Source organism: Syngnathus scovelli, chromosome 12 (genome assembly GCF_024217435.2).
Source record: "Syngnathus scovelli strain Florida chromosome 12, RoL_Ssco_1.2, whole genome shotgun sequence".
Lineage (NCBI taxonomy): Eukaryota > Metazoa > Chordata > Actinopteri > Syngnathiformes > Syngnathidae > Syngnathus > Syngnathus scovelli.
This window is the reverse complement of record NC_090858.1, coordinates 7202626-7229728: the sequence shown is the minus strand read 5'-3', so window position 1 is coordinate 7229728 and position 27103 is coordinate 7202626. Positions and strand designations below refer to the sequence as shown.

The following is a 27103-nucleotide window of genomic DNA, read 5'->3' as shown; positions in this document are numbered from 1 at the left end:
AAGCCAAAATGTTTGTTGTACCTGATGCTCCTGCTGGTACTGCTGCAGGTCTGTGACACACTCGGCATTACTAGCCTGCTGTTGGTGCCCAATCAAACGGTTCTCAGTCAAAGTGAGACTGTCGCACACTTCCTCTAACTTGTCTGCAATCTCTTGCTGCCTTTCCAATATGAGCTGTAGACGAAAAAAGGCAAGGCCATCTGATTAGTAAAAATACCTGCTTAGACAAAGTCAGTAAAAATATGCATCAGAAATCTCATTCGGCCTAAGATCTGGTATGCTGTAAACATGCTGGCCAGTCATCGCATTGGTCTTGAGAATTAACGAAGAACAGAGAGACGTTACACAGATTGAGTAAATGTTATTAGATCACTGTGGAAGGAATTCCAGCAGTGTGTTGTTTCCAACGTTAATTGCACAAGGGTTTCTTGGAGGCCTGTCGAACACAATCGGCAGAGAGGTTAGTGTAAAGCACTGGATCATGCCATCACAGTTTCTCGTCAGAACATCAGTCAATTATATTCATAAATAAACAAATGAGATACAAACAAGATGTAAACAAATAAGATCCATGCCAACACAGATGTTACATCATCTGTGATATTGAGCAGCATGTCCATATGCAGACCTTCTTCTGGTCTTCCTTCTCCTTGGTGTCCAAGAGGACATCTAAGGTAGATCTCATGGCGACAAATTTGTCCATCTGGTCCCTGAAGGTTCTCTGAGTGCCACTGAGGCACTTGAGGAGGCAACTGCTCTGAGCGGGACTCAATAAGTGAGCGTGCTCAGAGATAAAACTCTGAATAGCAAATGTGACGTCCTCTAATTTGAGTTTAACATCTTGATGAAGATGACTCTCAGCATCCTGGAACAAGAAAAAAGGAGTACACGTGTTTTTTCCTCTGCAAGGAAAGTGTTTCTTCTTCCAAAAATGTTTACGTGAAGCTGGTTTAGATCATTTACCAATTAAAATACCTTGTTTCTTTGGATGCAGCATTTGAGTGCTTCAACATCACAAGTGTTGAAATCCATATCTGCCATATTTAGTTCCTTTTGGATGAGGCCCACCAACATATCGAGATCAGCAAGATGTTTCTGGTATGTTGATTCCAAATATGTCTGAAATCACAGTATGAGCAAATCAACCTTGATAAAAATTCTCGTGCTGCATTTATTTCTGTTTCAAACCTCACCTTCTTACTATTTTCCATGGCCCGAAACAACGACTGAGTCTTTTCTGCACACTCTTGGCAAACCGTAGTAAAACTTTGCTGTAATTCCTCATATGTTGAAGACAGATCTTTACGGATTTGTGCGGGGATGTTCTCGTCAGGAGCATTTAAGAGCAGTTTGGCCTTTTCCATATCTTCAGTCAGGACACCAGCTAGTAAGTAAACTTGGGACTCCAGTGACTGGATGAAAGCAAATTTAAGAGTTAAAATGTTCTGTACACTGACAAACCACAAAATTAAGTACACTTGCACAATTGTTTTATTTAGATATGATCGTGCAGGTGTGGCTTAACTCATATGCCCTACAATTGACTTTCTAACCTGGATTTCATCTATTTGCATCTGCAATTCCTCCATGTTGGTGTCATTCGGTTCTCCGATTAAAAGGTCTTTTCTAACATCGTCTAAAACATCGGCGTGATCTTGGAGTCTCCCAACACACTCAAGGTAATCCTGGGTAGAGAATATCTGTAGGAAAGCATCAGAAACGCACATGAGATGTTTGAAAGGCAAACAGAGAGAAATTAGGTGTCATTTCCACCATAGATGAGATGGTTTACCGGGTTCTTGATCTCGTCGACATTGTCGGCGGAGAGAATAGGCGACTGCTCTGCCAGCAGTTCATCCTCTGAGCTCTCCTCCTTGATACATTCCAGGATGTGAGTATCACTCCCTAAAGCACGGCTCTCCATCACTTCCTGGATCATTGAGAGGTTTTGGGCTGAGGAGACACTTTGAAGTACCTGTAGAAACTGCATTTGGATGGTGGGAGAAAGTGACTGCTCTTTCTCTTTTTCTATTGGAGATTCTGAGTTTCGTTCATCTTTTGCATCTTCATGATCTGTTCCAGTTGGAGAGTTCTCCTTATCTTTTACAAGCATGGCTTCAGATGACCCTTCATATTTTGAAGGAAATACATCAGAGCCTTCTGCATCTCCTTTTGGAGTATTCAACTCTTCATTTATTAGGAAGGGCTCAAACCGCTGTTCAAAAATTTCAGGTGGTGCATCAAAGTCGTCTTTTTCAGATGGTGCATCAGAATCATATTTCTTTTTTCCAAGTGCTGCATCAGAGGCTTTATCATCTCTTCTAGACAGGACATTGGATTTCTCTTCAACTTTCCCAGTTAGATCATTCTCATCATCCTTCTCAGACACATCTTCAGAGACTTTAGCTTTTTTAGTTGGAACATGGAATGTTTCTTCAATGTTTCCAGTCCGGGGAATGCACTCATCTTTTCCAAAGTGTTCTTTGTTTCTTCTAGCTGGGCTATTGGACTCTTCTTCAATGTGTTTCGCAGGCATGTCACAGCCTTCTTCATCTTTTTCCTCTTCATTTCTTCTAGTTTGGGCATCAAATGCTTTTATAGATGTGGCATGATACAAGTCTTCATTTCTTGTAGTTGAGATATCAGACTCTTGATTTTTTTTAATTGTGTCATGAGATGCCGTTTCATCTTTTAGGAATAAAGAATCAGACCCTTGTTCATATTGTACAGGCATGACATCAGACTCCACTCCATCTTCAGTCGGAGTAGAATGATTACCGTTATTATTTCCAAGTTGGTTATCAGACTTGGCAGCGTTTTCAGAGTCTTGTTCATTTTGCCTATACGTGGTACTAGAATCTTCTAGCATACTTTCAGCTGGCATTAGAGACTTCTCTTCATCCTTTGGACGTAAGACGTTTGACCTGATTTCATCTAATCTCATTGGGGCATCAGTCTCCTTTTCATCTTTTCTAATTTGAGCATCAGAGTCTTTTCTTGATGAGGTATGAGACCAGAATTCATTGCCTTCAATTGGGATACAACACTCTTTTTGGGATATGCCAGGATACTCAATTATATCTTTTATAATTGAGACGTCAGACTCCTTTTCATATTTTACAAGAGTTTGACCTGCAAACTCCCCCTTGTCTTCTCTTATTGGAGTAAAACAGTTGCCTTGAGCTTTTCCAGGTAGAGTATCAGAGCCTTCTTCATTTTGTTCTAACTCTGATTCATTTTGTTTATTCAGAGTGCTGGACTCCTCTTTAATGATTCCAGTTGGCATTTCAGATGTTTCTTCATTTTTTAAAAGTGACACTTCAGACACATCTTTATATATCCCATTTGAGGCATTAGACTTTGCAAGAGTGGCATCGGAACCCGTTTCATATTTTGCAGTTAAGACATTGGAATACTCTCCATCTTTTCCAGGTAGCATACAATAGCTCTCTCGATCGTTTCCATGCGGGTAATAAGACCCATCTTCATGTGAATCGTCTTCATTTGTTCTGGTTTGAGGTTCAGAATCCTCTTCATCTTTTGAAGGTGGTAGTTCAGAGTCCTTCTCACTTTTATCTGGGGCACAAGACTCGTTGAAAATGTTTCCAGTCACGGTATCTTTATATGACAGAGGTTGGACATCAGACTTATCTTCAATTTTTTGTGCTGGAGCAACCGAGTTGTCTTTTTGTGCACTGGAGTCTTTTTTGTCTCTTGTAGTTGAGATATCAAACTCCTCTTCCCCTTCAACTTCTTCAGTTGCGTCATCAGACCCTTGTTTATCTTTTATAAGTGAGGCATCAGACCCTTTTTCATATTTTATTGTTGGAACAACATTGCTCTCATGCATTCCACATGGGGCATCTGAATCTTCGTTCTCTCTATGAATTGGGGTCTCAAAGTCTCCAGTTGAGTTTTCAGAGTCTCCTTCACCTTTTATTAATGTGGCATCGGACCACTTTTCATCGTTTGCTGCTGGAGCATCAGACCACTTTTCCTCGTTTGCTGCTGGAGCATCAGAGTTGTCTTCAATTCTTTTAATTTGGTGATTTGACTTCTCTATCGTGTTTCCAGTTGGGTCTTTAAAATCTTCTTTTCCAGTTTGTGTGTTTGAGTTCGCTTTATTTTTTATAGTTGGGCCATCAGATGATTTAACATTTACAGTTGTGCAATTCGATCCCTCTTTATCTTTCATTATTGAGGGAGACTCGTTTTCACGATTCACAGGTAGAGCATCACACTCCACCATCTCATCTTTGTCCCTTCTAGTTTGGGGATCAGAATTAGGCTTTCCAATTGTGTTGTTATACTGCTCTTCATCTTTCAATAGCAAGGCATCAGAATATTTTTCCTCCTTTTGAGGTGGGGCAACAGACTGCTCATCATCTTTTACAGGTAGAGAATTAGAACCACTCTCATTTTTTATAAGTGGGACATAAGACACAGCTTCATCTCTTGTAGTTGGAGAATCTGAGTCCTTTTCGGTTTTTCTCATTGTATCAAAAGAGTCTTCATCATTTCCAAGGTGGTCATGGGATTTGTTTGGTCTTGTTGGGTCACTTGGTCCATCTTCATTATTCATTAGTGAGGCGTCATAAACCTGTTCATCTTTTTCTTGTGGGGTGCTGCAGTCTTCATCTATTACAGTTGAAATTGTGATCTTGTTTTCATCTTTTCCAGTTTTAGACAACTCTTCATTTCTTTCATTTGTGCCATTTGATTCTTCAACCTCTTTTCCAGTTAATGCACCATCATTTTCACCTACTTCATCTTTTTTGACGAGAAAACCAGGCTTCATTTCACGGATTTTCCCCTCTTGTTGTGTTTCAGTTTTGTTCAAACGTTGCGCATCTAAAAAGATGAGCTCTTGCTTCACTTTTTTAGCCAAGTCATCAGATCTCTCTTCATCTTTTACTGGCAGAGCATTATGATTTTTATCATCTCTTCTGGTCGGTATATCAGGCTCTTCTTGAAATCCATGAGATCCTTCTTCATCTTTTGTTAGTGGTATATCAGAACTTTCTTTGTCGTTTGTAGTTAGGATATTGTATTCATCTTCAGTGTTTCCAGTGAGGGTATGAAACTCGTCATCATGTTTTATGAGTGAGTTAATAGACCCATTTTCATCTTTTTCATGCAGAACAATGGACTTGTCTTCCAAGTTTTTAGTTTGAGCATCAATCTCTTCATTTTGTTCTGTTGGAGCATCAGTATCCTGTTTTATAGGTTGGGGGCAAGACCTCACTTCATCAACTCTAATTGGCACGCTGGAATATTCTTTATCCTTTCCATTTGGTGAAAAGGTGTTCTCTTCATCTTTTATAGATGGGGCGTCATACCACTCTTCATCTTTTCTCGTAGGGTTGTCAGAATTCATTTCAATGTTTCCAGGAACATTGTCCGCATCCTCTTGAATAGCTCCTCTTGGGGCATCAAATGACTCTTCATCCTCTTTAATTTGAACACCAAAGTCTTCTTCATTGTTTGTGGCTGAGATATGAGTCTTCATTTTGTCCTTTCTGGCTGGGACATCAGATTTATCTTCATCTCTTCGAGTGGTGACGATGGACTCTTCTATCTCTTTCATTGTTAAGGCATCATATTCGTCTTTCACATTTCCAGTTAGCATCCCTGGCTTTCTTTCATGGACTTCATCATCAGTTTTATTTTTGTCTGAAATGAGTGCATCATCACTTCCATTAAAGGTTTTATTCAGCAAAATATCCGGAACTACTGGAGGTTTTCGATCTACATCCAACCCATTTTGATCAGTAAGTATAGTGCCTTTGTGTTTCACTTCGATCACAGAATTCTGGGTGGAGTCTGGTGAAGTGGGTGGGCTTGAAACTGATTCAGCCATATTTATATTCTGTTGACATGTTTCTCCTACACATACCTCCCTTGAGTTGAGATAGTTCTCCTCAGAATCACTTGGTTCTGTTATTTCTGGGTGTACTGGACTGCATCTCAAACCAGTCAGTGTTTGTTCCTGATGAACAAATTCGATATCACAACTTTCATCATTATAGGGATTTTTTGCTGTAAATTCATTAGACGAAACAGATGGAAAGGATGATGGGTTCAAAACTCTTTCACTGAGCAGATCACGCTTTGAAGTATCCGGCTCAGGTTTGAGATCATAACCACTCTCTGAAGGAAGAAATATCTGCTGGAGTCTGTCGCCATCTTTTGTGACAGAGCTACCTTGTACATCTAATTCATTGACCACATCTCCAGGTGATGAGCAGCTTTTCTCAGCCTCGGCAAAAGGGGAAACCAAAAATGATGATTTTCCCAATTCGCAAGTTGTCACATTTCCAGCTTTGTAGAAATCATACTCACTGGACATTGCGTTAACCTTGTAACATTGATTCACATCAGTGGAAGACTCACTGTGGCTTTCTGGTGCAATAGCACAATGTGAAGATGAAGCAGCAGTTTCATGGTACTCATTCTGCTTATCAGCCAGCAAGGTATTGACTCCATTAAGTGAGTTGGTGACATCAGAGAGTGAACCTGATTCTTCCAAGTGAAGGACACACTCGGGAGAAACCTCCTCCCTATGGGAGGGTGACATCATCAGTGGCTCATGACCAGAAAGTAATGAAGAAGAATGATGATCACTTATCTCCATTACATTTTTTTCTGCCTCATCATCTGAAACAATATCATCTTCTATCAGGAGAGAAGACTTCCTCTTGGATGAATTATGTGTATCTCGGTCTTCGCTCACATCAACAGGACCAAGATTATCATCATCCGGGTAAGGCTGGCTGCACTTTCCTTCTGAATAAATCAAGTCTTCTGAATAAATGGCTTCCTCCGTCTCCTCAGTTGTTCCATCCAGGTCATTGACAGATGTGTCATCCAAAATGCTTTTTTCTTCAAACTGTGCATCCAACTGAATATCACTGTGATGTTTTCCTCCCTTAAACACATCACCATCTGTAGTGTTATTGATCGTCCTTGATGCATTGCACAATGGCTCAGCACTAAGCTCAGCAGCAAGCTGATGGCTGCTTTCCTCTGAACACACCGATAGTGAGTCAGCATTACATCTTTTGATAAAAGCAAGCTCTTGGGTTGTTGGAATCTTGTAAACATCATTAGCATCATATTGATCCTCAATATATAAATGATCATCAAGCGTTTGGTAGTCTGTTGGTCTTTCAGTGAGCGTTACGGCTTCTGTGCCATTATCCATGCAATCCATTTTTAGATCATCATTTACATTTATGTTGCCGTCAAGTACCCCATCAAATGAGGGGACAAAATGATGAGGAATGATTTTGTAATTCTTCGTGTTTATCACCATTTCTTCTGCTTTCTCACTTATGAATGGCACCTCAAAGTCCTCCTGCTCCGAAAGATCTTCAGTATGGACAGTCCAAGGCACCATACTGCGTTGGGTGCTATCATATAATCCAGAATCTTCAAGAAATAAATGGATCATTTTAATTAAGGGCTTGTCAAGTATTAAAACCCTATTTTGAGACTTTGGGTCGATGTAACTATTTATCATTAGGTAGGATGTAAAAAGCTGCTTTGTCTCCGAAGGAGTAAACACAACTCCATCATGACTACGTCCATCTACTTTGAGTTTTCGATACATGAGCCAAGATGAAAACTTTTCCTCAAGGTGATCAACATCGAGAAACTCATCAGGGATTTCGATGGATTTTAAGATGTCTGCCGTGTAAACGTCAATGTAACCATTTTGTACGGCACCATTGATATCCACAATCTCTGAATTTTCTGGGATATAAAAAGCTGCAACTTTCCATCTACTGCTGAGCAGCCTGCTTTCAAACACATCAGTGCTGCGACGCTCATAGTATTCCGATGATGCGGCACTAAACTGGCATTCATTCGGCCGAGGCAACACGAGGCCTATGAACTGATGCCTGTTCCCAAGTACGATGAGTGTACTGCTAAAACTCATCAAATCACACTGAACTTCTGCATCTACTCTTACTCCATCCCCATTATCCAAGTTGCCGGAGGAAGAATTAACTGTTTGTGTTGCTCTTGTATTATCCTTTTCTGTTGGGGCAGCAACATTTTCCTCAGAGGGATTCAACTTTGATATTCTGTCTAGGTTGTGGACAGATGTCATAGTGGTAACAGTTCTCCCTGGTGTCACTGATTTATTCCCACTTATGCACTCCAGTATCAGTCTATTAACCTGCATGGCTTCTAAATGAGTCTCATTTGCATTAGAATGGTCGTGCGCCATTTTTTGCCTCTGGAGAATGTTAACATAGACAGAAGCAGGAATGAGCCCTTCCTGAAACGCTGTCTTAAGCGTCACCGTATCTCCCGAGTAGGCCACATTCAGTCCATCACTGACTTGCTTGACTTCTATCATCTTTACGACAAGCTCGTCGACCGTGGACGCTTCCCTCGCTGCTGCTGCGACGTCGCAGATGGACACGGAGGTCACGTCTGAATCCTCTATGCACTTGTTCTCCATGTTTAACTCCTGCAAATAATTCCCAGTTGTCGATGTGTGAGGAGCATCGTGTTCGAGAACATCATCCCAGCACATCTGAGACTCAGACTGAGACTGGTCTGGGGTCGGAAGGAGAAACCCAATCATGTCATTACTCAGGCCATCCATTGCCTGGGTCCAGATACAGTCCATGCTACTGGTGGCTTTCAAGTCCTATGAAAAAGGAGAATAATACCAGTTATTGCTGATCTAATTATTATAACACTTTATGTATTCAAAATCAAGGCAAATATGTACTCACCAGTAGACCAATATGTTAAAGATCACGTGCATGAGTTCAACACTGCATCAGCGTTGCGAACAAGAAAGTGTCAGGCCGTCAGCGTACAGTGAAAGCAATCATGCTTCAACTTGTTGCGGAAAGTGTTTGTTAGTCACATCACACAGAATCAACCTTATTAGGTAGTTGAACATCAGCATAAAGACCGAAACAGACATGGCTAAGCATGTTTACAGCATACTCCAATGATCTGGTTGCAAATATCATAATGCAGTTTTTTCAATTGAAAATAATGAAGTAGCGCGATAATTAGAGATGTGTTGGACTGATTGCTACAAAGAAGAATGGAAAGGGATTATCATGCAATGAACAATCTGATAACACTCCTTGTGAGGTCATTACAAAATACAAACGCATTCCATTGAGTAAAAGCACAATTTCCAACCTCATGTTCATGTGTGGGCTGATCAGAACAATGCTGGGAAAGGTCACTGTAGGCCTGACTGAGCTCCTTCAACTGTTCCTGGGCTTTTTCTTTCTCCTCTTCTGACATCCTGTAAGTGAAGATAAAAAAAAAAAAAAAATCTGTTTTTTAATTCATATGTTGCACATAGACAGTGTTGTACATGTCAGTTATGTAATTGCCTGACTTACTTTTCACTGTGTTTGTTCAGCATCATTTCTGTGGCCCTAATAGCTTCCGCAATCTGCTCTTTCTTAGTAACCATTTCCTCCATGGAGACCTACAACATCCAACAATCACTTGGTCAATAGTTTTATCAAGAGAGTACAAATCATGTACGTATTTTAGACACTTTGCTTTGGTTGAATACACTCACAGGCTATAACATTACTAGAAGCGCCCGTACAATCGAATGAGATATAACTCAATAAATAAATCCTGTTATAAAGATAAGGAAGTGAAATCCCGAGCACTGACGCAGAACTTCAACAGAGATTCACATATATTTTGCCCATATTGTTAATTTAATACCTCACTGAGGGTCAAATTGTGGCCACTCTATGCATAGCCATAATTTATTGTGGTCATGAAGTCGACTGATATTTGTGCAAAATAATGAATAGAACAGTGATGGTGAAATGTGATTCACTTTTGCCACTTGTGAGGATTAGAAGTGCTATATTGAATCCAAATACAAATATATATGCAATTGTTTGATAAGGGGACAGTGGTTTGTGACAAACTGGTGTGCTGTTTTCTAACATCATAACTAATATTGTTGTGAATAAAATTAACTATAGAACTGCATAGCAATATGAAAAGTACACTGGGTTAGTATTGAAAGCCTTTAAATTCGTTATTGGTATTTTTTTTAAAAGGAATTACTTGCTTGATATTACAAATGGGCTTTCACACTATTTAAAGTGAACGAAATAAATTTATTTTCAAGATGCTCTGTCTGAAACATGGGTGCTTGTGCAACAGTAAGGGGAGTTTGTATCAGACTGAGCACTTGATTTGATTAATAAAATATCCCTTTATAGTGTCAAATATATATTGAGTAAGCAGATCGGAAAGATGGGTTTTTATTAAAAGTCACATAATAGGATAAGAACACAAATCCTGAAAGTATTTTTTTATCAAGTTAACAACAACTAAACAAATACATATTATTACCTGGGAGTTATTTGAAGCATCTCTGTTGGCATTACTATCTTTCAGAGTATTTCCCTCATTGCTCGCATTCTGTTTCACATTAGACATCCAACCTAATAGTTTGCTAACTTTATCACCATGCTCTCGCTTTTCTTCATCCACCGATCTCTGGAATTACAACAGTCAGGGGTAAGAGAATGACTATAAATTGTACAGAAAAACAAAACTGTTGAATCTCAATTTCCTCAACCGATTATGATAAAACAGACCCAAAAACTGACCGGGGCGGGGAAATGGTACAGGGTTTCAGATGGGAATAGTTTTCATACTTCTATTGGACCCAAAGGGGATGACATTTGAAATACAGCAAACTCCTAAATTCATCTGAAACTATATTCCATCCATTATAAGTAAAAACTTAAAAGGTCTAATAATTAGTAAAAGAACTGTGGCAACATAAAATGAAGGCAAGCGCAATGATCCCATGCTTACGTACACATTATTTAAGCAAAGAAAATAATATAGCTACACGTCGAGCCAAAATAAATCCTATTTCCAGTATTTTAACAAGAATGCCCACAAGTTTTTATTTCAACTTCCTGGGAAGAAAAGTTGATAAAGATCCAAATTCTTGACCTTTAGTAGCCTCAAGTAATCTTAAACCAGTGTGGCAGTCATAAACGCTTCTTTCAAGCGCTTCTTTGAATGTGATTCGTCTCTTGGTCTTTGGACAAGTGAGGCTTTTGGTGTGGGATTTTTCATCTTTGATAGCTGAGGCCGTGGCTTTGTCAACAAGGCCTCTCTGAATGACTTCCTCCAGTGAGACTCGGTCGTGGGTGTCAGGGTTGATCAATCCACCAGTCAGCAGCTGGAACTCGATACAGCGTGTGCCAACATCCTTGGGTAAAATATTTTCCTGGACTGCCTGAGTGATGGACACAGACTTTGCAGTCTTGGGGTGAGTGATGCCATTGAATACCTGCTCAAACTGCTGTAGTTTCTGCGCAAGCTTGTCATTTAAAAGACCTTTACTAATCGCATCACTAACTGTAAATTTCTCCCCGGAGAAGGGGTCACAAATACCTCCGGTGCAGGCTTGGGCCTCCAGCAATTTCAAGGCAGTGGACCCGTCAGTAAAACCCTGTTGAAATCCCTCAAGAACTGACAGCCTCTTCTTCCGAGTGAGGTCCCAAAGACCAGCAATGGGGCTGTTTACATCCTCCACAACAACCATTCTTGAAAATATGATGTCGGCAATCTCATAGATACTAAGCTGGCCGTTCCTGTAGCGTTCTAGCTCAGACTCTTCAAGAAACCTCTGACTGAGAGCAGACTCTAGACACAGCTTTCTTCCATTTTTGACATCTGTGATGATGTGACGCAAAACTCCGTTGCCGTCATCTACAGGCGTCTCATGCCATTCACTCTCCTGCTGTGACAGAAACAGGTAGGTCTGCTTGTCGATGTGTTTCTTCTTGAAAGCTTCATGGGTAGACATCTCAGTCCCACGGCTGCTGCTGACAACAGACACACGGTGGGAACGTGTGGGAGAGCTACTGGTAAGATGCCGGTCCCCAAGTGGAAGGAGGAGAACTCCACCGTCAATGTCATAAAGACACGCCTTTAGTATTTCACAGTAGTACGCTCTCTGTCCAGTATCAGGGTTGTGGAAACCTTTGGGATTGCGGACTGGATCGTACAGAATTTGAAGAGTCTCCTTGTTTAGGAAGCCATGATCAATAGCAACGCTCGGCGGCATTCTGAAACCGCCCTCCGGGTTAACCACTCCACCGGTGGCTATCTGTACTTCAAGGATCTTCTTGCCTTTGTATCGCTCAAGAATACTCGCCTCCATCGCTTGGAACACAGACAACCTTTTGCCAGCGTGCATATAGCCACGAAAAGCTTTCTCAGCCTCCATCAGTTTATCTTTTAAGCTTGAATCAAAAATTCCTCTCTCAAGAGCCTCGTCTAAGGAGTATATCTGGCCCGTGGTCAGATCAGTGAGACTTCCTGTCGCTGCCTGAGATTGCAGAAATTCCAAAGCGTACACCTTTGCCAAGAAACCCTTCTCGGCCGCCTCGAAGAAGGAAGTTTTTTTCTTACTCGACTCCACATATATTCCGGCGATGGAAGTTGGTTTGCCGACATAGGGCGCGATTGATGCTTGTACTTTGTCTATTGAGATCAGTCCTTTCTCAAATTTATGGAAAATGTCTTCATCCAAGATCTTATATTTGATTAGGTTTTGAATAACTGTGCTTCTTTTGAGATCAGTGAGATTCAAAGCTGTTGTGTTCCACAACCTGAAGCTGTCCCTGCTTTCTGGAGCACTTTTCATGGACTTATTTCTTACTTCGGGAGATTCTTTGAGATGATATCTTGTTGTTGTAAGGACACTGTGTGTTTCTTTCTGGTACTCTATGGGTACAGACAGGGACATGTATCCCTGCGTTTTGGGGATCAAATCGTTACATGAGTAAATCTGATATGTTTCGGTCGTATATTGAGGACTTGAACTCGTCAAAGTTGTCTCACTAGGAATGACTTTGATTTCATCTTGTTTGAAGTCTATTAGAATGTCTTCTTTCTTCAATGTTGCCATCTGTGAATTGGAAATTGAAACAGCTTTTGGTTAGAAATAACAGAAGAAAATTGTAGAGGTAAATTGACTGGTGACACAAAGACTTGGTCCCGTACCTCGATTGAGCTTTTCATTAGCGGATTCTCCTCTTCCTTGCTGCATTGTGGTTCTCCTTTCTGCATTTTGAGCATCGCAGTCTCAGAGTCTTTCAAAGACTGATGGGCATCTTTGCTGACTTCCTGTTTCCTAAATCTCTGGTTTTCCTTCTCAGTTGGAACCCTCGGAAGAGTCGGAACCTCTTTGGTGTTTGAATTGATTGGTCCAGGTTGGAAGGTGGCGTCCATTGGCGTCACTTTATAAGCATCTTGTAGGAGCTGCGTTGAACGAGCCTTACTTGGTGAAGCATTCACCTTTGAGTATAGTTGAAGTTTGTCCTCTTCAGGTTGAGTATTTTGCGATCTTGCATTTAGTAAATCTTGGTCATGCATATTTTTTTCTTGCTCCAATTTCTCCAATCTGTTGCCCACTTGCTGCTTTGATTCCAATGTCATTCGTGGGGCTACATTTAATACTTGGATCTCCTCTTTGAGATATTCATTGAGCATCTCTTCTAATTCTGAACTATACGAAGGCTTTTGTGACACATCTGTCTCACTCGTGATTTCGGACTTTGCTAACATCACTTTCTTTTCCATTTCTGTCTGCACTAACATCAGGTGCCTTTCATAGCCCTGCCTCTGTAGTTCTAGCTTGTTTTTCAATTCCTCAAGCATTCTCTTGCACTTCCCAACTTGCTCCTCCATCAGCTGTGTCCTCACTCTGAGAAGAGAGTTTTCTTTTTGCACTCTCTCTGCTTCTGCGTTGTTGCACTGAAGCTTTTCCCTCAACAATAAGATTTGAGATTCCAATGAGATACTTTTCCCTTGAGCATCAGTTTTCTCTCTCTTAAGGGCCAAATTTTCATGTTGGAGATTTGACTGGGATTGGTCGAAGTTAGACATTCCTTTTGTCAATGTTTGATTTTTCTCTTGCTCCCATTCAAGCTGCGTTATTCTAGATTCTTTGTTTTTCCTTTCTTTACTCTCTTTAGCCCATTCCTCTTTTACTTTCTGCAGAGAAGCGCTCAACTCTAATACTTTAGCTGTCAAGTTTTCAACATTTTTCTCTGCAGCGTTTTTCTCCATTTGGAGAGTAAGTATCTCCTGCTTTAAATTCCCTGTCATTTTGTCTGAGCTCTGTGTTGGGCCCTTGACATTGTGCTCATATTTGAAGAGCTCATCTTCTAATGATTTTACTTTGCTGAGATGTTTGCTTATCACAGAAGATCCCTTCTGAATTTCTGAATTTTTGCTTTTCAACATTGTGTTCAAATCATCAATCTCAGCACTTTGTATGTGGACCTTACGCTCTGCTATCTCTTTTTCAGCTAAGGCAGACTTAAGGTCAGATTTCAGCGCTGTTATTTCTCTCTGGTAGCTCGTGACGTTGCAGTTGAATGTGCTATTTTCTTCCGTTAAGTTCTTCATATGCTCACTGCGATCTTGCAATTTTACTTGAAGCTCATGGGAGTTCTGGGATTTTGTATTGAGCTCTGCCTCAATAATTTTGACCTGTGATTTCGCTGCTTCTACCTGAGACTTTAGAATTTCAATTTGTTGATCTTTTCTCTCTATTTCCATTAGCGCTTGCTCGTGTTTCTCCTTTGCATTCTTCAAACTATTTTCCAAGTCAGCATTTACCTGCTTTGACTCATCTGCTTTCTTTTGTAACTGAGAAGCCACAAATTCACAATTTTGAATGCCTGCCTCGAGACTTTTACATTTAAACAGACACTCTTGCTCTGATCTCTTCATGACTGTAACTTCCTCTTTGGCCTCTTGAAGCAGGTCCTTCCAGTTCTGAATTTCACTCTTCAAAGACTTCATCTTTAGCTCTAAATAGGATCTGTCTTTTTCGACCGACTCAGTGTGAAGCTGAAGAGCTTTCAAATCACTTTCGGACGACATGTTTAATCTTCTAAGCTCAGTACATTTCAAGTTCAGTTGATTTATCACCACCTGCTTTGAAGCAAGGTCTTCCTCCAAACTGCTAATCTTTTGAATGTTATCCTGATCCAAGGAGCTCCTTCTGTGAATTTCTCCTTGAGTAATCTTCAGCTGTTCCTTGAGACCTTCAACCTCTGTATTTTGGAAAAAAGAATTTTGCTCCAGTGAGGATTTTGCTCTGTTAAGTGCTCTGATTTCCTCTTGAAGTTCAGAGATTGTTTGTTGCAAGGTTAGTGTCTCCTGGTGAAGATCTTCTAATTTCTCTCTCAGGCTAAACCTCTCTGATTCCATGTCCAGCTGAAGCTTCTTGAGTCGGTTATCTCTATCATCCAACAGCTTTTTATAACTTTGAGCTTTCTCCTCAGACATTTCTGCTCGCTTCTGGACCATGGCTAGCTCATCATATTTTTGCTGTATATCCTCTTTTAATCTTTGATATTCTCTAAGTATGTTTGAATGGGACTCACTGGAATAATCACTTTGGATATCGCTTTGAACATTTTCCTTTTTAATTTCCTCCTCTATTATTTTTCTCTGAAATGTGGGACTTTGGTCCATAAGAACTTGGTTTTCATTGACAAGGTCCTCCAGTTTCCTCTGAGCGTTGGACCACTTGGCCTCTGCCTGCTCAATTAACAATTTAGAATGACTTAGTTCTTGCTCACTGGCAGCTTTGTCAGCCATTAATCTCTCCAATTTGGCCTGATACTGACGAACATCATGCTCAAGCTGCGATTTCTGAAACGTTAGATCGTCATTCATCCGCTGTTGTGTTTTTAGTTCTCCTTCCAGCCTTTGCGACTGTGCTTGTCTTTCAATCAGCAAGGCCTCTTGTTCACGCACCAGGAGATTAAGTTGGTTAAGTTTTACATCCCCTGCAGTTTTTTGGAGCTCCGCACTCTCTGTCCTTTTTGCATTCTCTGCTCTTTCAAAAGCCATTTTGTTCTAAAATGCAAAACAATAAGTTATCCATCATGGTACGCGTAACAACATTGACCTTTTCCCTTTTGGAAGAGTGCGGAAGCAAGCTTAAGCAAGAACCAGGAATGTCATCATGACACAACCAAAAACCTCCACGATTTATCAATGTAACACTTAAAATTCACTAAAGAGCCTTTACTCTCCCATAAGACCAAAAGTAAAGATCCTTAAAACTCCAGCTCCTTCCCCCCAAAAAAGTCACCAGCATGACCACAAAATAGTAACATGATAGTCTTTGTATAAGCCAACAACCAAATAAAACCTTTGGAAAAGAGCTAAGTGAGAAAGCTTAAAAAAATAGCAAAAGGAGTTTAATGAGACACCACAAGAACATGCAAATACGAGAAGGGCTTCACAGCATTCACATCAGCCAAAATGTTTTGCTGTAAGGAGGAAAAAAAATTAAAAATTTGACAATCTCACCTCCTCGTCTTCTGCTCTCTTCAGGGTTTCACTTGCAAACTTCACATACTGTGTCATGAGGGTCACAAGGGCTGTATAGCGCGTGCGAAGATCCATAAACTGGTGAAAAGAAAAACATTGTTGAGACATAAAGATACATGCATTAAATAAATAAAAAGTCAGATCAATTACCTCCTGCTGGATGATATCAGAAGAGCTCTGCATCTTGCGTTTCTTGAGAGGAGATTTGTGTTGGGAATCAACCATCGCTCTGAAGGTCATCAGCAGGAGCTCATAATCCTAAAAACATTTACATTGTGGAAAATGGTGGAACTCAGTTTAAATACAGTAGTTTACCTTGATGACAGAGGAGCACTGTTCTGAGTACTTCTGACATTCATCAATCTGGCTCTGCTTTTGTTCAATTTCAGCAACAAGAACCTAAACAAGAAACAGAGCATATAATGTACATAAATATTTGATATACAAGTGTGTGCTATTCATCATACGACATACAAACGGTTAAGTCGGCTATTGCTTTACCTTCTGTTTGTTCAACACTTCAGCAAAAGCCTTGCTATCTTCTGGCTTATTTTCTTGGGCCATTATCTGTTCTGTCTCAACTTCTCGAATCCATTCGTCTAGACTACTGTAGGAGTCTTTGTAAAGCTTCAGGAATTGGCTGTTGGCATCCAAATCTCTAAGCCTAAAAAAAAAAAAAAAAAAAAAACTTGTGTCATGGAAGAGACCCTCTGCCATGTTTACCTCCCTCAATCCACAATTTATTTACTTTTACCTGCTATCAATTTGGGAGTGAATGTTGCGCCATCTCTCATTCAGTTGGTCGGCTTTCTCCTTATGCCAGTCCAGATCAAAGTCACGCTCGTTGTGGGACTTAAACATGCGGTCACTGGTGAGTCGGGCTTTCTGCAGTTCATCCTCCAGATTGTGGAAGACTTCCTGGTTTTCGTCAATCTCGGTTCGCCATTGCTACAATTAGAAGGACGAATATTTATTCAAAATGGGCAATAATATACTGTAGAGGTTGGAAATGTGCACCACCTTGAGTATGGCAGTGACTGTTTCAATAGACTGAAGGTCAGAGTTGATCGCATCTTCCTCATAGAGTTTGGATTCGTAGGCCTTCACCAAAGCCTCTGCACTCTGGCTGTGCTTCACTACCAAACTGATCGTCTTCAGTCTGCCACACATGTCAAACACAACAAACTTTATTGTCTCTTTGCCCCAAGCTTTAGATTCTGTTGATCAAAAATAAATTCACACTCACTTGTCCATGTATATAGAAGACATGGAGTGCACTTGGCTCATGCTCTGAAGCACAATGCTGAGTTCGTTAGAGAGAGTCTGAGCTGATGGAAAGCCGGCAGCTTGTCTGAGGAACACCTCACATTTCTCATTTATGTTATCCAGGTCTTCCTTAAATTTATGCAGCTCTTCCATTTTCTTCTACAAAATGGGTAAAAATGAAACATGATTACAAAAAAATAACTTCCTAAATGTTCCACAACAAATCAGACCTCTTGCTCCGTGATGCGCTGCAGACTCTGGTACATGTCGTCTCTGTCCAGAGGCGTGCGGATTTTCCTGATCAGTTGCTCTTCATGGGTCTCCAGATGCATCCGGAAGTTGCGTATTTCTGAGATGTAATCATTGTACAAAGACTCCTCGTGTTCCTCTGTTTAACACAAACAGAACTCGTTTGTAATAAGTTCCAGATTTTAGATTTGAAATGACAGACATTTCCTTGCCTCGCTCAGCAGATTTGAGTAGTTCTTGGTAGTATTCCTTGCAGCCTGCAACGTCTCTCTCCAGCTGAGCACAGTCTGCCACGGTGAACACCTCAGACTCCTCACAGTCTTCCAAGAACTCATCGAAATGAGAATGAAGGTTGCTCAAAACTTGCTGATGCTCACCTGGTAGCATCGTTTTAAACTGCAACATGGAAAGAAAATGTGAACAATGTCATGTGGATTGTGAATGAGAAGGTCAACACCTAAAGAACATACAGAAGCTACGTTCCAGTGGCGGATGGTGCGTATATCAGCCATGAGACAGTGCCAAGACGCCACACTTTTCATGTTGATGTGGGAGTGATGCCAAAGTGAGAGGACATTCTGGTATAATTCTTCCGTTCTGGAAGAAAATAATACGCTTGTTTCAACACATCATACGCAGTACACGCAATCAAATAATGGAGGTAAGCATCTTACTTTGAAGCCATCTCCATAGCTTCTTTGTTAGGTGGGGGCACGGTGAAACAGACAGAGGGCACCATGGCCTCATTGCCTGCAGGGTTGATCACTTTCCACTTGGCCCGATGATTGTTGTTGGCCAGCACGCACTCATCCTCTTTATAAATGGTTATCTGAAAGAAAGTGATACAAACGCAGTAGTACGCAAAATGATTGCTAATAAGTAATTAACTAATCAGGGAGTTCAGAATCTTTTTAACACAATTACTGATGAGATTAGCTGCACCTCTATTTGTCGATAATCACAGATGGCTTTGACAGGGATGGAAGATCGAAGAGTGCTGTCAGGGTTCCTCGGCTTGAGCTGCACAATATTCTTAGCCCGACCCATCAGCCCGGCTACCGTGTTGCAGTATTGAAGAAGTTGCTCTTTCTCTTCCTAAAGCGATACAAGCCCCAAGCAGTGTTGTCACCTTCAGATTTCATTAAAAGTATCTCTGTGAATGCCCTGCATGCCGATGCAAGTTTACCATGGATTCCTGAAGCAGATCCTCCAGTCTGTGCAAGCTGCTGGTTCGGTCACAGCTGTACTTTCTCTGAATGGCCTCTTGCAAGCTTCGAAGGAAGTCCATGGCTTCTTTGGCATCACTGAAAAACTGCAAAAGGGAAAAGAGTTGTGAGCGGTGGCCACACAAAGCAGATGGAAGTTAAAGGGAGGACGCACCTCAAAATAAACAGCATTGTCCCTTAGATGCTGTTCCACACACGAGCACAACTGCAGGATCCAACTCCACTGCGTCTTCATGGCAGCTCTGTATGCCTGTCAGGAATCGCATTAAAGAAATTAAAGTCTCCATTGAATTTCAATAATAGCACACAGGGTGGAGACAGCACTGCAAGAATAAAAGGTTGGCTTACTTCAATAGTTAACCGAGCTGGGTGACTCTTAAAAAGAAGACGCTCCGCGAAGTCTTGTACAGACTTGATCACTTCTTCCTTTTCATCAAGCTCCTTCATCAGATCCTGTTTGGACACATTAACGGATTTCTGACTTACGGCAAAAAAACAAAGAACTTGTCGCTGCACCCCCGGAGCACGCTAACATGTATTCACTGGGAAGCATTTGTGAGAAACTCACAGCATGGTAGTCTCTTTTCTTGGATATGTTGCTGTTGCGATCACTCCAGTCAAATGCGACCTCCTCTTCCTCCTTCTCGTTAAGCCAGATGAGCTCACGTGTTGCCTGAGACACAAAGTCGTGCAGGCTCTCCAGGTTGCTTTGTCGCTCCTTTGAACACCTCTGAAAAGCAAACGTTTATAAATTCAAATGAGATAAGAAGCCTTAAAGATTCAGACTGATATGACTTACCAAAAGTTTTTCATACTGCTTTTCCAGACTGCTTAATTTGTCAGAGTAGGTTTGTTTCAAGGGTAGTTCCATTTGCATCTGCGGGGAATAATAAAACTCATTAGATTTCAAACAGATGAAACAGTTTGCTCATTCGTCATACGGGATTGCTCACTTCACTCAGTTTGGCCTCTTTCAGACTCATTTGGAATTCTTCGATAGCTCTTTGTACCGCTTTGTGGTTTTCTAAGTGCGTCGCCACGCTTGGCATGTCAGATCCCCATTCAGAGCGATCTAATTGCAACTGAAAAAAAGAAAGAAATTCAGGTGATTAGCTTATAGCTGGATAAAAAATGCAAGATAGACGAATGTAAAACCTTGATGGCTCACCTGCATGTCCTCCACCCATTTCAACAGGTCCTGAATGTATTCCATGTTCACCTCAGCTTCTGTCAAGCTGGAATCGGTCAGTGTGGACCTCATTAAGGGCTTGGGGATGTGCATGGGTGCGATTAGCCTGAGGATGCCTGGCTCCATATTGTCAGCGCTGCTCATATAGCTTTGCTCTGAAGCAGACTGCAGTCCACGGCTCAAGGACGGCGTAAGGCTCGAGGTGAATGTGGAGGTATCGATGCCTCCCTGGGTGAGTGCAGGAGTTCGGCTCATGTTCTGGGAATAGCCAGAATTCAGGCTCTGCGTGATGCCCGAGATCATCATTTTGGTCTGCTCGGTCGTTACAGTGCGGCCTTTGTTGTACAAAGAGGCACACTGCGCTCTCAGGGAGAGAAGATCGTCTCGTAGATTTGATACCCTGGGTTACAAACATTGTGTGATGTCGATATTCAGCCAGCATTTTAGGATGTTCAATAGGAGGTCATAAAATTAATTTTTACCTTCGAACTAGTTGATCTGTGAATGGATATTTTCCATCGAGAAGAACTTGGATGTCCACTACTTGTTGTCTCAGGATGTTCTCGCACTCCGAAAGGTAGCCCGCGATCTCAGCTTCATTTAGGAGATGGATGCCAGATTCAAGACGTTTAACATCCTGGGAAAATAAAACAAGATGTTTAATATCCTGGGAAAATAAAACAAACAAAACAGTTCATTTGGTGCTTTTGCCAAAAAACATACTGCTTTTGCTGTGTCACTCAATAAATCATTTACTTCATGGAAAATCTTTGAAACATAAAAATAAATGAAATTAAATTGAATGAAGGCCTGTCTATTTTTTTTCCTTATGAGGTCTATACATCAGTGTTTTATTTTATTTCTTGTAATTGCCCCCTTTTAGGTCAATATATGAATGTATTTTTGTGCTATGAGCACTTACAAATGTATTATATTTTTATAACCATGTAAATTAAGAATAAAATACAAAACTCACAGATTGCAGAGAAAGTCTTGCCAGCCCCAACTTGTCCTCGCCGTGAACACAGTCTCGCTGAACCCTGTTGGCAATCTGCTGCAGCGTCTCAAGCCTGCAAAAAAAAAACAACAATAATATTTTCATGTATTACTATGTACAAATAAAAAAATGCAAGCGCCACATTCGAGACCGAGCAGGTAACCCACCTGGATCCAAAGGAGATATTGTTATTAAGAACAAAAGCGTTATTCATTAGGAAAGGTTCCGATCTGGTTCTAATGAAGCCGTTGTCACTGGAACCATAGCTGTTAAAACTACTGTTACTAGTCGATGACACCCTGCTTAGGTACGCCATCTTTTCTATCTATCGCTCTTCGCTGTCCACTGATCTAATATTCTCTCATGGTCCACTGTTTAGATCTGAACCTCTAAAAATTACCAAACAGATGGAAGAGATGTCAACATGCTCTTATTTATAGCAGAGTTAGGTGAAGGAGGGTGTGAGGCCAACCCACCCTGAAATAATATTCTGTCCTCAGGCGAACTAAAATCACACAGCAGGTTGAGACAGTGCTCCTTTGCTGTCTGACAGTTTTTAAAACACACCCTTCTTTCAATGCCGCTAATATGGAGTGTTTAAAGACCACAAAGGCAAGGCTGGATATGCTGATTTGTACAAACTATTATCAGCGATCAACAAATTTTAAACACTGTAAAAAAGGTAATGATAGTCAAGCCATAATCACGGACTGAGCATGCTATAAAAAATATATTAATTTTCCTGACAGCATATTCATAGAGTCACATACCTTTCTACCTCAGGCCTCAGGCTTTTTTCTCTTTCCAGCATGGCAACAATTAATTTACCCCATTCCTTCTCCACATCATTTGGGTGATGACCTGGTGGTAAATGTATTCGTCCAAATTCGATCCACACCTGCCCAACGACACATATGTGATTGGATTATGACAACCGATGTGGTTTTAACGACACATACCCAGCTGATAATTTGGAAATTGCATACCTCAAGCATTTTGTAGAAATTTTTTATTCTCGTCTTCTCATTCTCCTTCAGTGGAATCTCGTGTTCTTTAAATTGCAGGTATTGTGTGTAAAGTGCCTGTGCGGAAATTACAAATCAACCTCGGAACTTTCATCCAAAACAAAGATAAGAGTCAGACATGACATTGTGGTTTGATACCTTAAGTTCAGCAGGATTGTTGGGGAATGATCTATCGGACATTACGGCCACATTGTGTTTGAGCCACTGACTGAGGTATTTGATCATGTTCTGGTACTCCACCCATTTAATGTCGATATCCTGTTAAGAGCATAAGTATCCACATCAGCATCTGCATAAACAATAAATGCACTCGTGGGTGATGCCATGAACTTACATTGGGGCTAATTCCCTCTCCACCCTCGGGAACTTTCGGGAAGGCATCATACAGTGTTGACACGTATGTGATGACTGACTTTTCATCAGGAGACTGAACATCCACATCTAGTATGAGAGGTCAAGAACAAATTCAGTTACAAGATGTGGAGTGTATTCATTGGTCCAGCTACAGAATATAAGAACTCGAGTAAAAACACACCTTCTGGGTCGAGCAGTCTGGCCACCCCAAGTTGCTCAGCCACACCGAATGCATTCTCTAAATTGGATCGGTTGGTCTGCGTAGAGACCCGGCTCATGTCAACTAAGTCGGGTCTGCAAAAGACACAAGACAGAAATCCATGAGATTGTCAGTGATTAAACACACATGATCTAACTAGAAAAACAGAAAAAAAACACAATAAGAAAGCAGTCAGTGTTTTGTTTTGAAGATAACGACCAATAACATTTGACCAATTATACAAAGGTATATTATTTTTTTGTTTTTTTTATATTATTGCATAGCAAGTATATGTTATGATACATAGCCAGGCACTCCGGGTTTCTTCCATATTCCCAAAACATGGCTGTTGAGTTAATTGAAAACTCTAAATCACAGGCCAGATTACGATCAGGATTAGATTTAGGCTCCTCAGGCAGTTTGCTGATGAGCTCTCATTTGATAAATTCCTACTAAATTACCCGTACCTGTATTTGTGAATAATGGCGTTGAAGAGCCTGCCATCCCTCCAGGATGTCGTAAAATTGTCACATCTAACACCGACGTAGCCCTCCGTTATCTGCTTGGACCAAAGCAGCAGCCTCTCTTTGGCCGTCATGTCCTGGGACTCACCTGTGACGTGAATCTCTGATATCTGTAGCCAAAGAAAAATGACGCAATTGATTCAAAGTTGCATGGTTTAGTTACTCAGTTACAATTCAGCATAAACGAATTTCGCTGCAATGGGTACATTAACAGTAAGAGCAACATCTGCAACAGCATCAGACAAGGTTATGTAATAAATTACCCAATACGGTGCCGAAGCCTAACTAATCCATGACAGTTTACGGTCGGAGGATATCAGTTGGTAGGGGAAACAAAAGACAAATTCACAATGCTGAACGTTGGCTGACGCACACAACAATCAGAAACAGTTGCTAGTTTGTTTTCTTTGCAGCCAAAGCAAATGATTTTAAAAGAAAACATGCATTATTCAAAACTTCTTTTCTTTTGAGTAATGTGAATTCAGGTAGTGGCGTTTCACAATAAGTACTTTTTTTTAAGGCTCAGTGTGATTGACTACATATATCATGTCCAAAGGCATAAAGGCCATGATCTGTTTACCTCCCCTTGGCTGGGAATACATTTAACACGTTCAATGTGACCAGAGCAGGTCCTCCACCTGGTCCTCCTGTGTAGCTGAGAGTCCCAAATAATCCTTGTGAATATTTCCTCACTCAAAGGGCCACCCTTGCCCCTCTGAGTCTGTAACACATGCTCTGCTGCTCCAAAGCTAACAGCCCTCCTGAGCTGGCGCCTGAGTAGCTTCTTTACAAGCAGACCATCCTTAGCTGGGATACCTCCAGAGGTGATACGATAAAGCTTCAGATCTTCAGTAGACCAGAATCTTCTGACATCTGGACAAGTGCTTCCAACCGTGCAAGTTAAGGTCTTAGCAAGGATTTCTTTTGAGGCATCAATGGAAGCAAATGTTTCTCGTTGACACCGGACACTGGTATTGACGTTATCCTGACTGCTTGGATGTTTCTCTACCTCTGAAGGTTTCTCTAGAGTGTAACTTGCTTGGCTGTCACCCACATGAAGATTCTTGACAGATTTCACAGGATTAGTAGATATCTTCTTGTTTCTCCGAAAGTAGCGACGACGTTTGAGCTCTTTAGCTCCGGGGCTAAGTGGAGCTTTCTTGGGGTCAAGGTAACAATCCTCCTTTGGACCCCGTACACAGCCAAACGTATTCCCCATAATACTTCAGTGGTTTCCAGAATTAAAATCCCAGTGGGTTGTTATGAATGAAAGAATCCGGCTCAATCTCATCTATTCCACTAACAGGAAGGCATCGAGTTTCCTTTCATTGACTCTTGAAACCGGTCAGGCTCTAACTCTCGCTCTCTGTATGGCTCACTCGTGTGACCGTTGAATCCATTCCGACCTTTGAAACACTTCCTACGCTAATCCAGCACAAACATCATAAATGCACACGCAGCTGTGATCCACGTGTTTACGGCTCTCAGCTGAGCAAGGACAAAAGCTTGTGCACCGACCAGTTTGGGGTTGGCCGGTCAACTTTTATCGACACAATAAGCAAATGCATGTTACAGGTACCTGCTGGGTTACCCCACACGTGTGTATGTAATGAGGTCATGTTAGCCAAGGGAGAAATTTAGGCTCAGCAAGTTGGCTTGCTGTGACCCAGACAGCGTTGCACTCAGTTATCAGACAGTGCGGGTCGACATGATCATCGCTGACAAATCCAAGAGAGCTTTGCCTTTGTCTTTTAATCAAGACACATACAATGGCACAGTCAGAGGCGGCTTTCACACCCACTGGTTAAAACAAACTCTTTTACGTGAACAAAGCAACGGCGTGGCAACTCAGAGAGCAATACACCCAGACCAGGAAGTGATTTGCCATATCAGACCATTACATCATAAGTACACAACTGGTGCAAGCCCAACCCTAAAATCACAAAATATACTAATAGGTTGGAAGTGATTTGCCATTTAAGACCATTACATCATAAGAACACAACTGGTGCAAGCCTAACCCTAAAATCCCAAAATATACTAGTAGATTATTAATGCATCCATCAGAGTTACAAAAATATATACGTATATATATATATATATATATATATTTTTTTTTTGTGTATTATGATAAAAGAATGTTAGGGTTAGTGAGTGTGTTTCTGAAACTAATTTACAGTATATTGCTATTGCCATTGATCTAATGTTACTTGTGTATCCATTTATCTATCTGTATATGTGCTAATCTGGATCTCACAAACCACTTATAAACTTTATAAAACACACGAAGACAAACTTGAGAGCAATATCTAGTCAAAATGCTTAAAGTGATAGTCGACTCTTTTGTAATGAACACGCGCAGCCACTTTGTGTAATCAAATCTTATCGGCAGCCTCTTAGGAACACATAAGATTGTATCACTTTTACAAAGATCCTGCAGTCAAAGTGAGGAGTAAACACTCACTAAAGTGGCAGTATATAAAGTTCATTAAAATTAATAAAAAGTCACCACAAGCAATGGGAAAATCATGAAGCGTATGCCTCCAAAACTAAACAGGGAATTGTCAACCAAATCCAGTCAAAATAACAGTATGGTAATATCGTTAATCTTATATAAGTAGCAATTTTCTCAGAAAGCCAAGGGTGTATTTTAGTCTAAAATGTCTCATTGCTTTCTCCTGCCACGCCTGGAAATCAAGAAGGAACAGGCCTTTGGCTGCAGAATAGACTGCTTGAAGGCTTGCGTGACTGAGAGTTGGCATCACTGACACTCCTTGTCAATGAGGTCTAAGAAAGATTGTCTCTTTGGTTCTACCCAGGCAGTCTCGTTTTAGATCCAAGTATTATCATAAAAGAAATTGTTGAAAATAACACATACAAATGGATTAGCAATAAATAAATAATGCAGGAACCTCTATTATTGTCTGCATAATCTAATAGCGTCACAATGTTTGCCAAGAGGTGACTGGCAGCTTTTTTACTTTACCTTTGTATACAGATACCATATCTGAGATTTATGCAAGTTTAAGATGTATTAATAAGGCAATGGAAGAAGGAAGGTGCTCAGGAGGAACTCGTGATAAGCAGAATTATTATGATATTAACACCTGGATTCCTGGCATGTGAACCCACACATTGACCGAGTGCAATCTCTGCAATTGTATAATTCTCTGAAAATTCGGCCAGAAACATGAGCTCATTTCAGAGAACTCAAATCCAATTTTGAGTGGTACAAAAACACAAATACTTGGATCTGCACGTTGCATGTTGTATTCTCATAACACTATTAAACATGACCTCATCGTGACCTCAAACTACCATGCATTGTAAGTCACATTTGTGTTATTTGACAATGATCACACTGACCTGAAAGTGCAGTATTATAGTCCAAATCAATCCCAGGGTCAGTTTGGGATTGCCATCTGTAATGTCATCATTTCTGATATTTACAAGTTTGACCTAGAAATGAAAAGACACATTGTTATTATTTTTAAAAAACAAAACTTGATGACTATTTGGGTATAATATTTTGGTATTTTTAAAACGTGTCTCGATTTGACTACATGTTTCCATTTGTCCACAAGGTGGCAGAACTGTCATTGATGGAAGAAAACATGGGACTATAATAATAAAAGGGCTACTGACTGAAGCATCAGACAGAAAGCACAAT

The 27103-nt window shown here is 40.8% G+C and overlaps 1 protein-coding gene across 21 annotated transcripts in view; it reads right to left on the bottom strand.

Annotated features, from left to right (window-relative positions):
• dst (dystonin) overlaps positions 1 to 27103 on the bottom strand; it is a 77703-nt gene that overhangs the window by 32611 nt on the left and 17989 nt on the right. For 19 of the 21 annotated variants that reach the window (XM_049736135.2, XM_049736141.2, XM_049736130.2 and 16 more), the window contains 37 exons: positions 26800 to 26892; positions 23377 to 23543; positions 22892 to 23004; positions 22691 to 22797; positions 22495 to 22614; positions 22318 to 22413; positions 22102 to 22229; positions 21311 to 21404; positions 20817 to 20971; positions 20314 to 20734; positions 20099 to 20227; positions 19945 to 20022; positions 19714 to 19875; positions 19494 to 19598; positions 19300 to 19395; positions 19106 to 19231; positions 18862 to 19014; positions 18594 to 18748; positions 18390 to 18516; positions 18132 to 18315; positions 17901 to 18058; positions 17651 to 17829; positions 17425 to 17563; positions 17159 to 17352; positions 16906 to 17068; positions 16720 to 16803; positions 16555 to 16662; positions 16384 to 16482; positions 10372 to 10518; positions 9387 to 9475; positions 9178 to 9286; positions 1793 to 8665; positions 1554 to 1700; positions 1194 to 1412; positions 976 to 1119; positions 629 to 865; positions 22 to 174 (listed from right to left, as the gene is read on the bottom strand). In XM_049736135.2, the coding sequence (XP_049592092.1) occupies positions 22 to 174; positions 629 to 865; positions 976 to 1119; positions 1194 to 1412; positions 1554 to 1700; positions 1793 to 8665; positions 9178 to 9286; positions 9387 to 9475; positions 10372 to 10518; positions 16384 to 16482; positions 16555 to 16662; positions 16720 to 16803; positions 16906 to 17068; positions 17159 to 17352; positions 17425 to 17563; positions 17651 to 17829; positions 17901 to 18058; positions 18132 to 18315; positions 18390 to 18516; positions 18594 to 18748; positions 18862 to 19014; positions 19106 to 19231; positions 19300 to 19395; positions 19494 to 19598; positions 19714 to 19875; positions 19945 to 20022; positions 20099 to 20227; positions 20314 to 20734; positions 20817 to 20971; positions 21311 to 21404; positions 22102 to 22229; positions 22318 to 22413; positions 22495 to 22614; positions 22691 to 22797; positions 22892 to 23004; positions 23377 to 23543; positions 26800 to 26892 (12051 nt within the window). Of the gene's footprint in view, positions 1 to 21; positions 175 to 628; positions 866 to 975; positions 1120 to 1193; positions 1413 to 1553; positions 1701 to 1792; positions 8666 to 9177; positions 9287 to 9386; positions 9476 to 10371; positions 10519 to 16383; positions 16483 to 16554; positions 16663 to 16719; positions 16804 to 16905; positions 17069 to 17158; positions 17353 to 17424; positions 17564 to 17650; positions 17830 to 17900; positions 18059 to 18131; positions 18316 to 18389; positions 18517 to 18593; positions 18749 to 18861; positions 19015 to 19105; positions 19232 to 19299; positions 19396 to 19493; positions 19599 to 19713; positions 19876 to 19944; positions 20023 to 20098; positions 20228 to 20313; positions 20735 to 20816; positions 20972 to 21310; positions 21405 to 21498; positions 21778 to 22101; positions 22230 to 22317; positions 22414 to 22494; positions 22615 to 22690; positions 22798 to 22891; positions 23005 to 23376; positions 23544 to 26799; positions 26893 to 27103 lie in introns of those variants that run through there. The other 2 variants (XM_049736149.2, XM_049736148.2) reach the window with 2 other exon arrangements.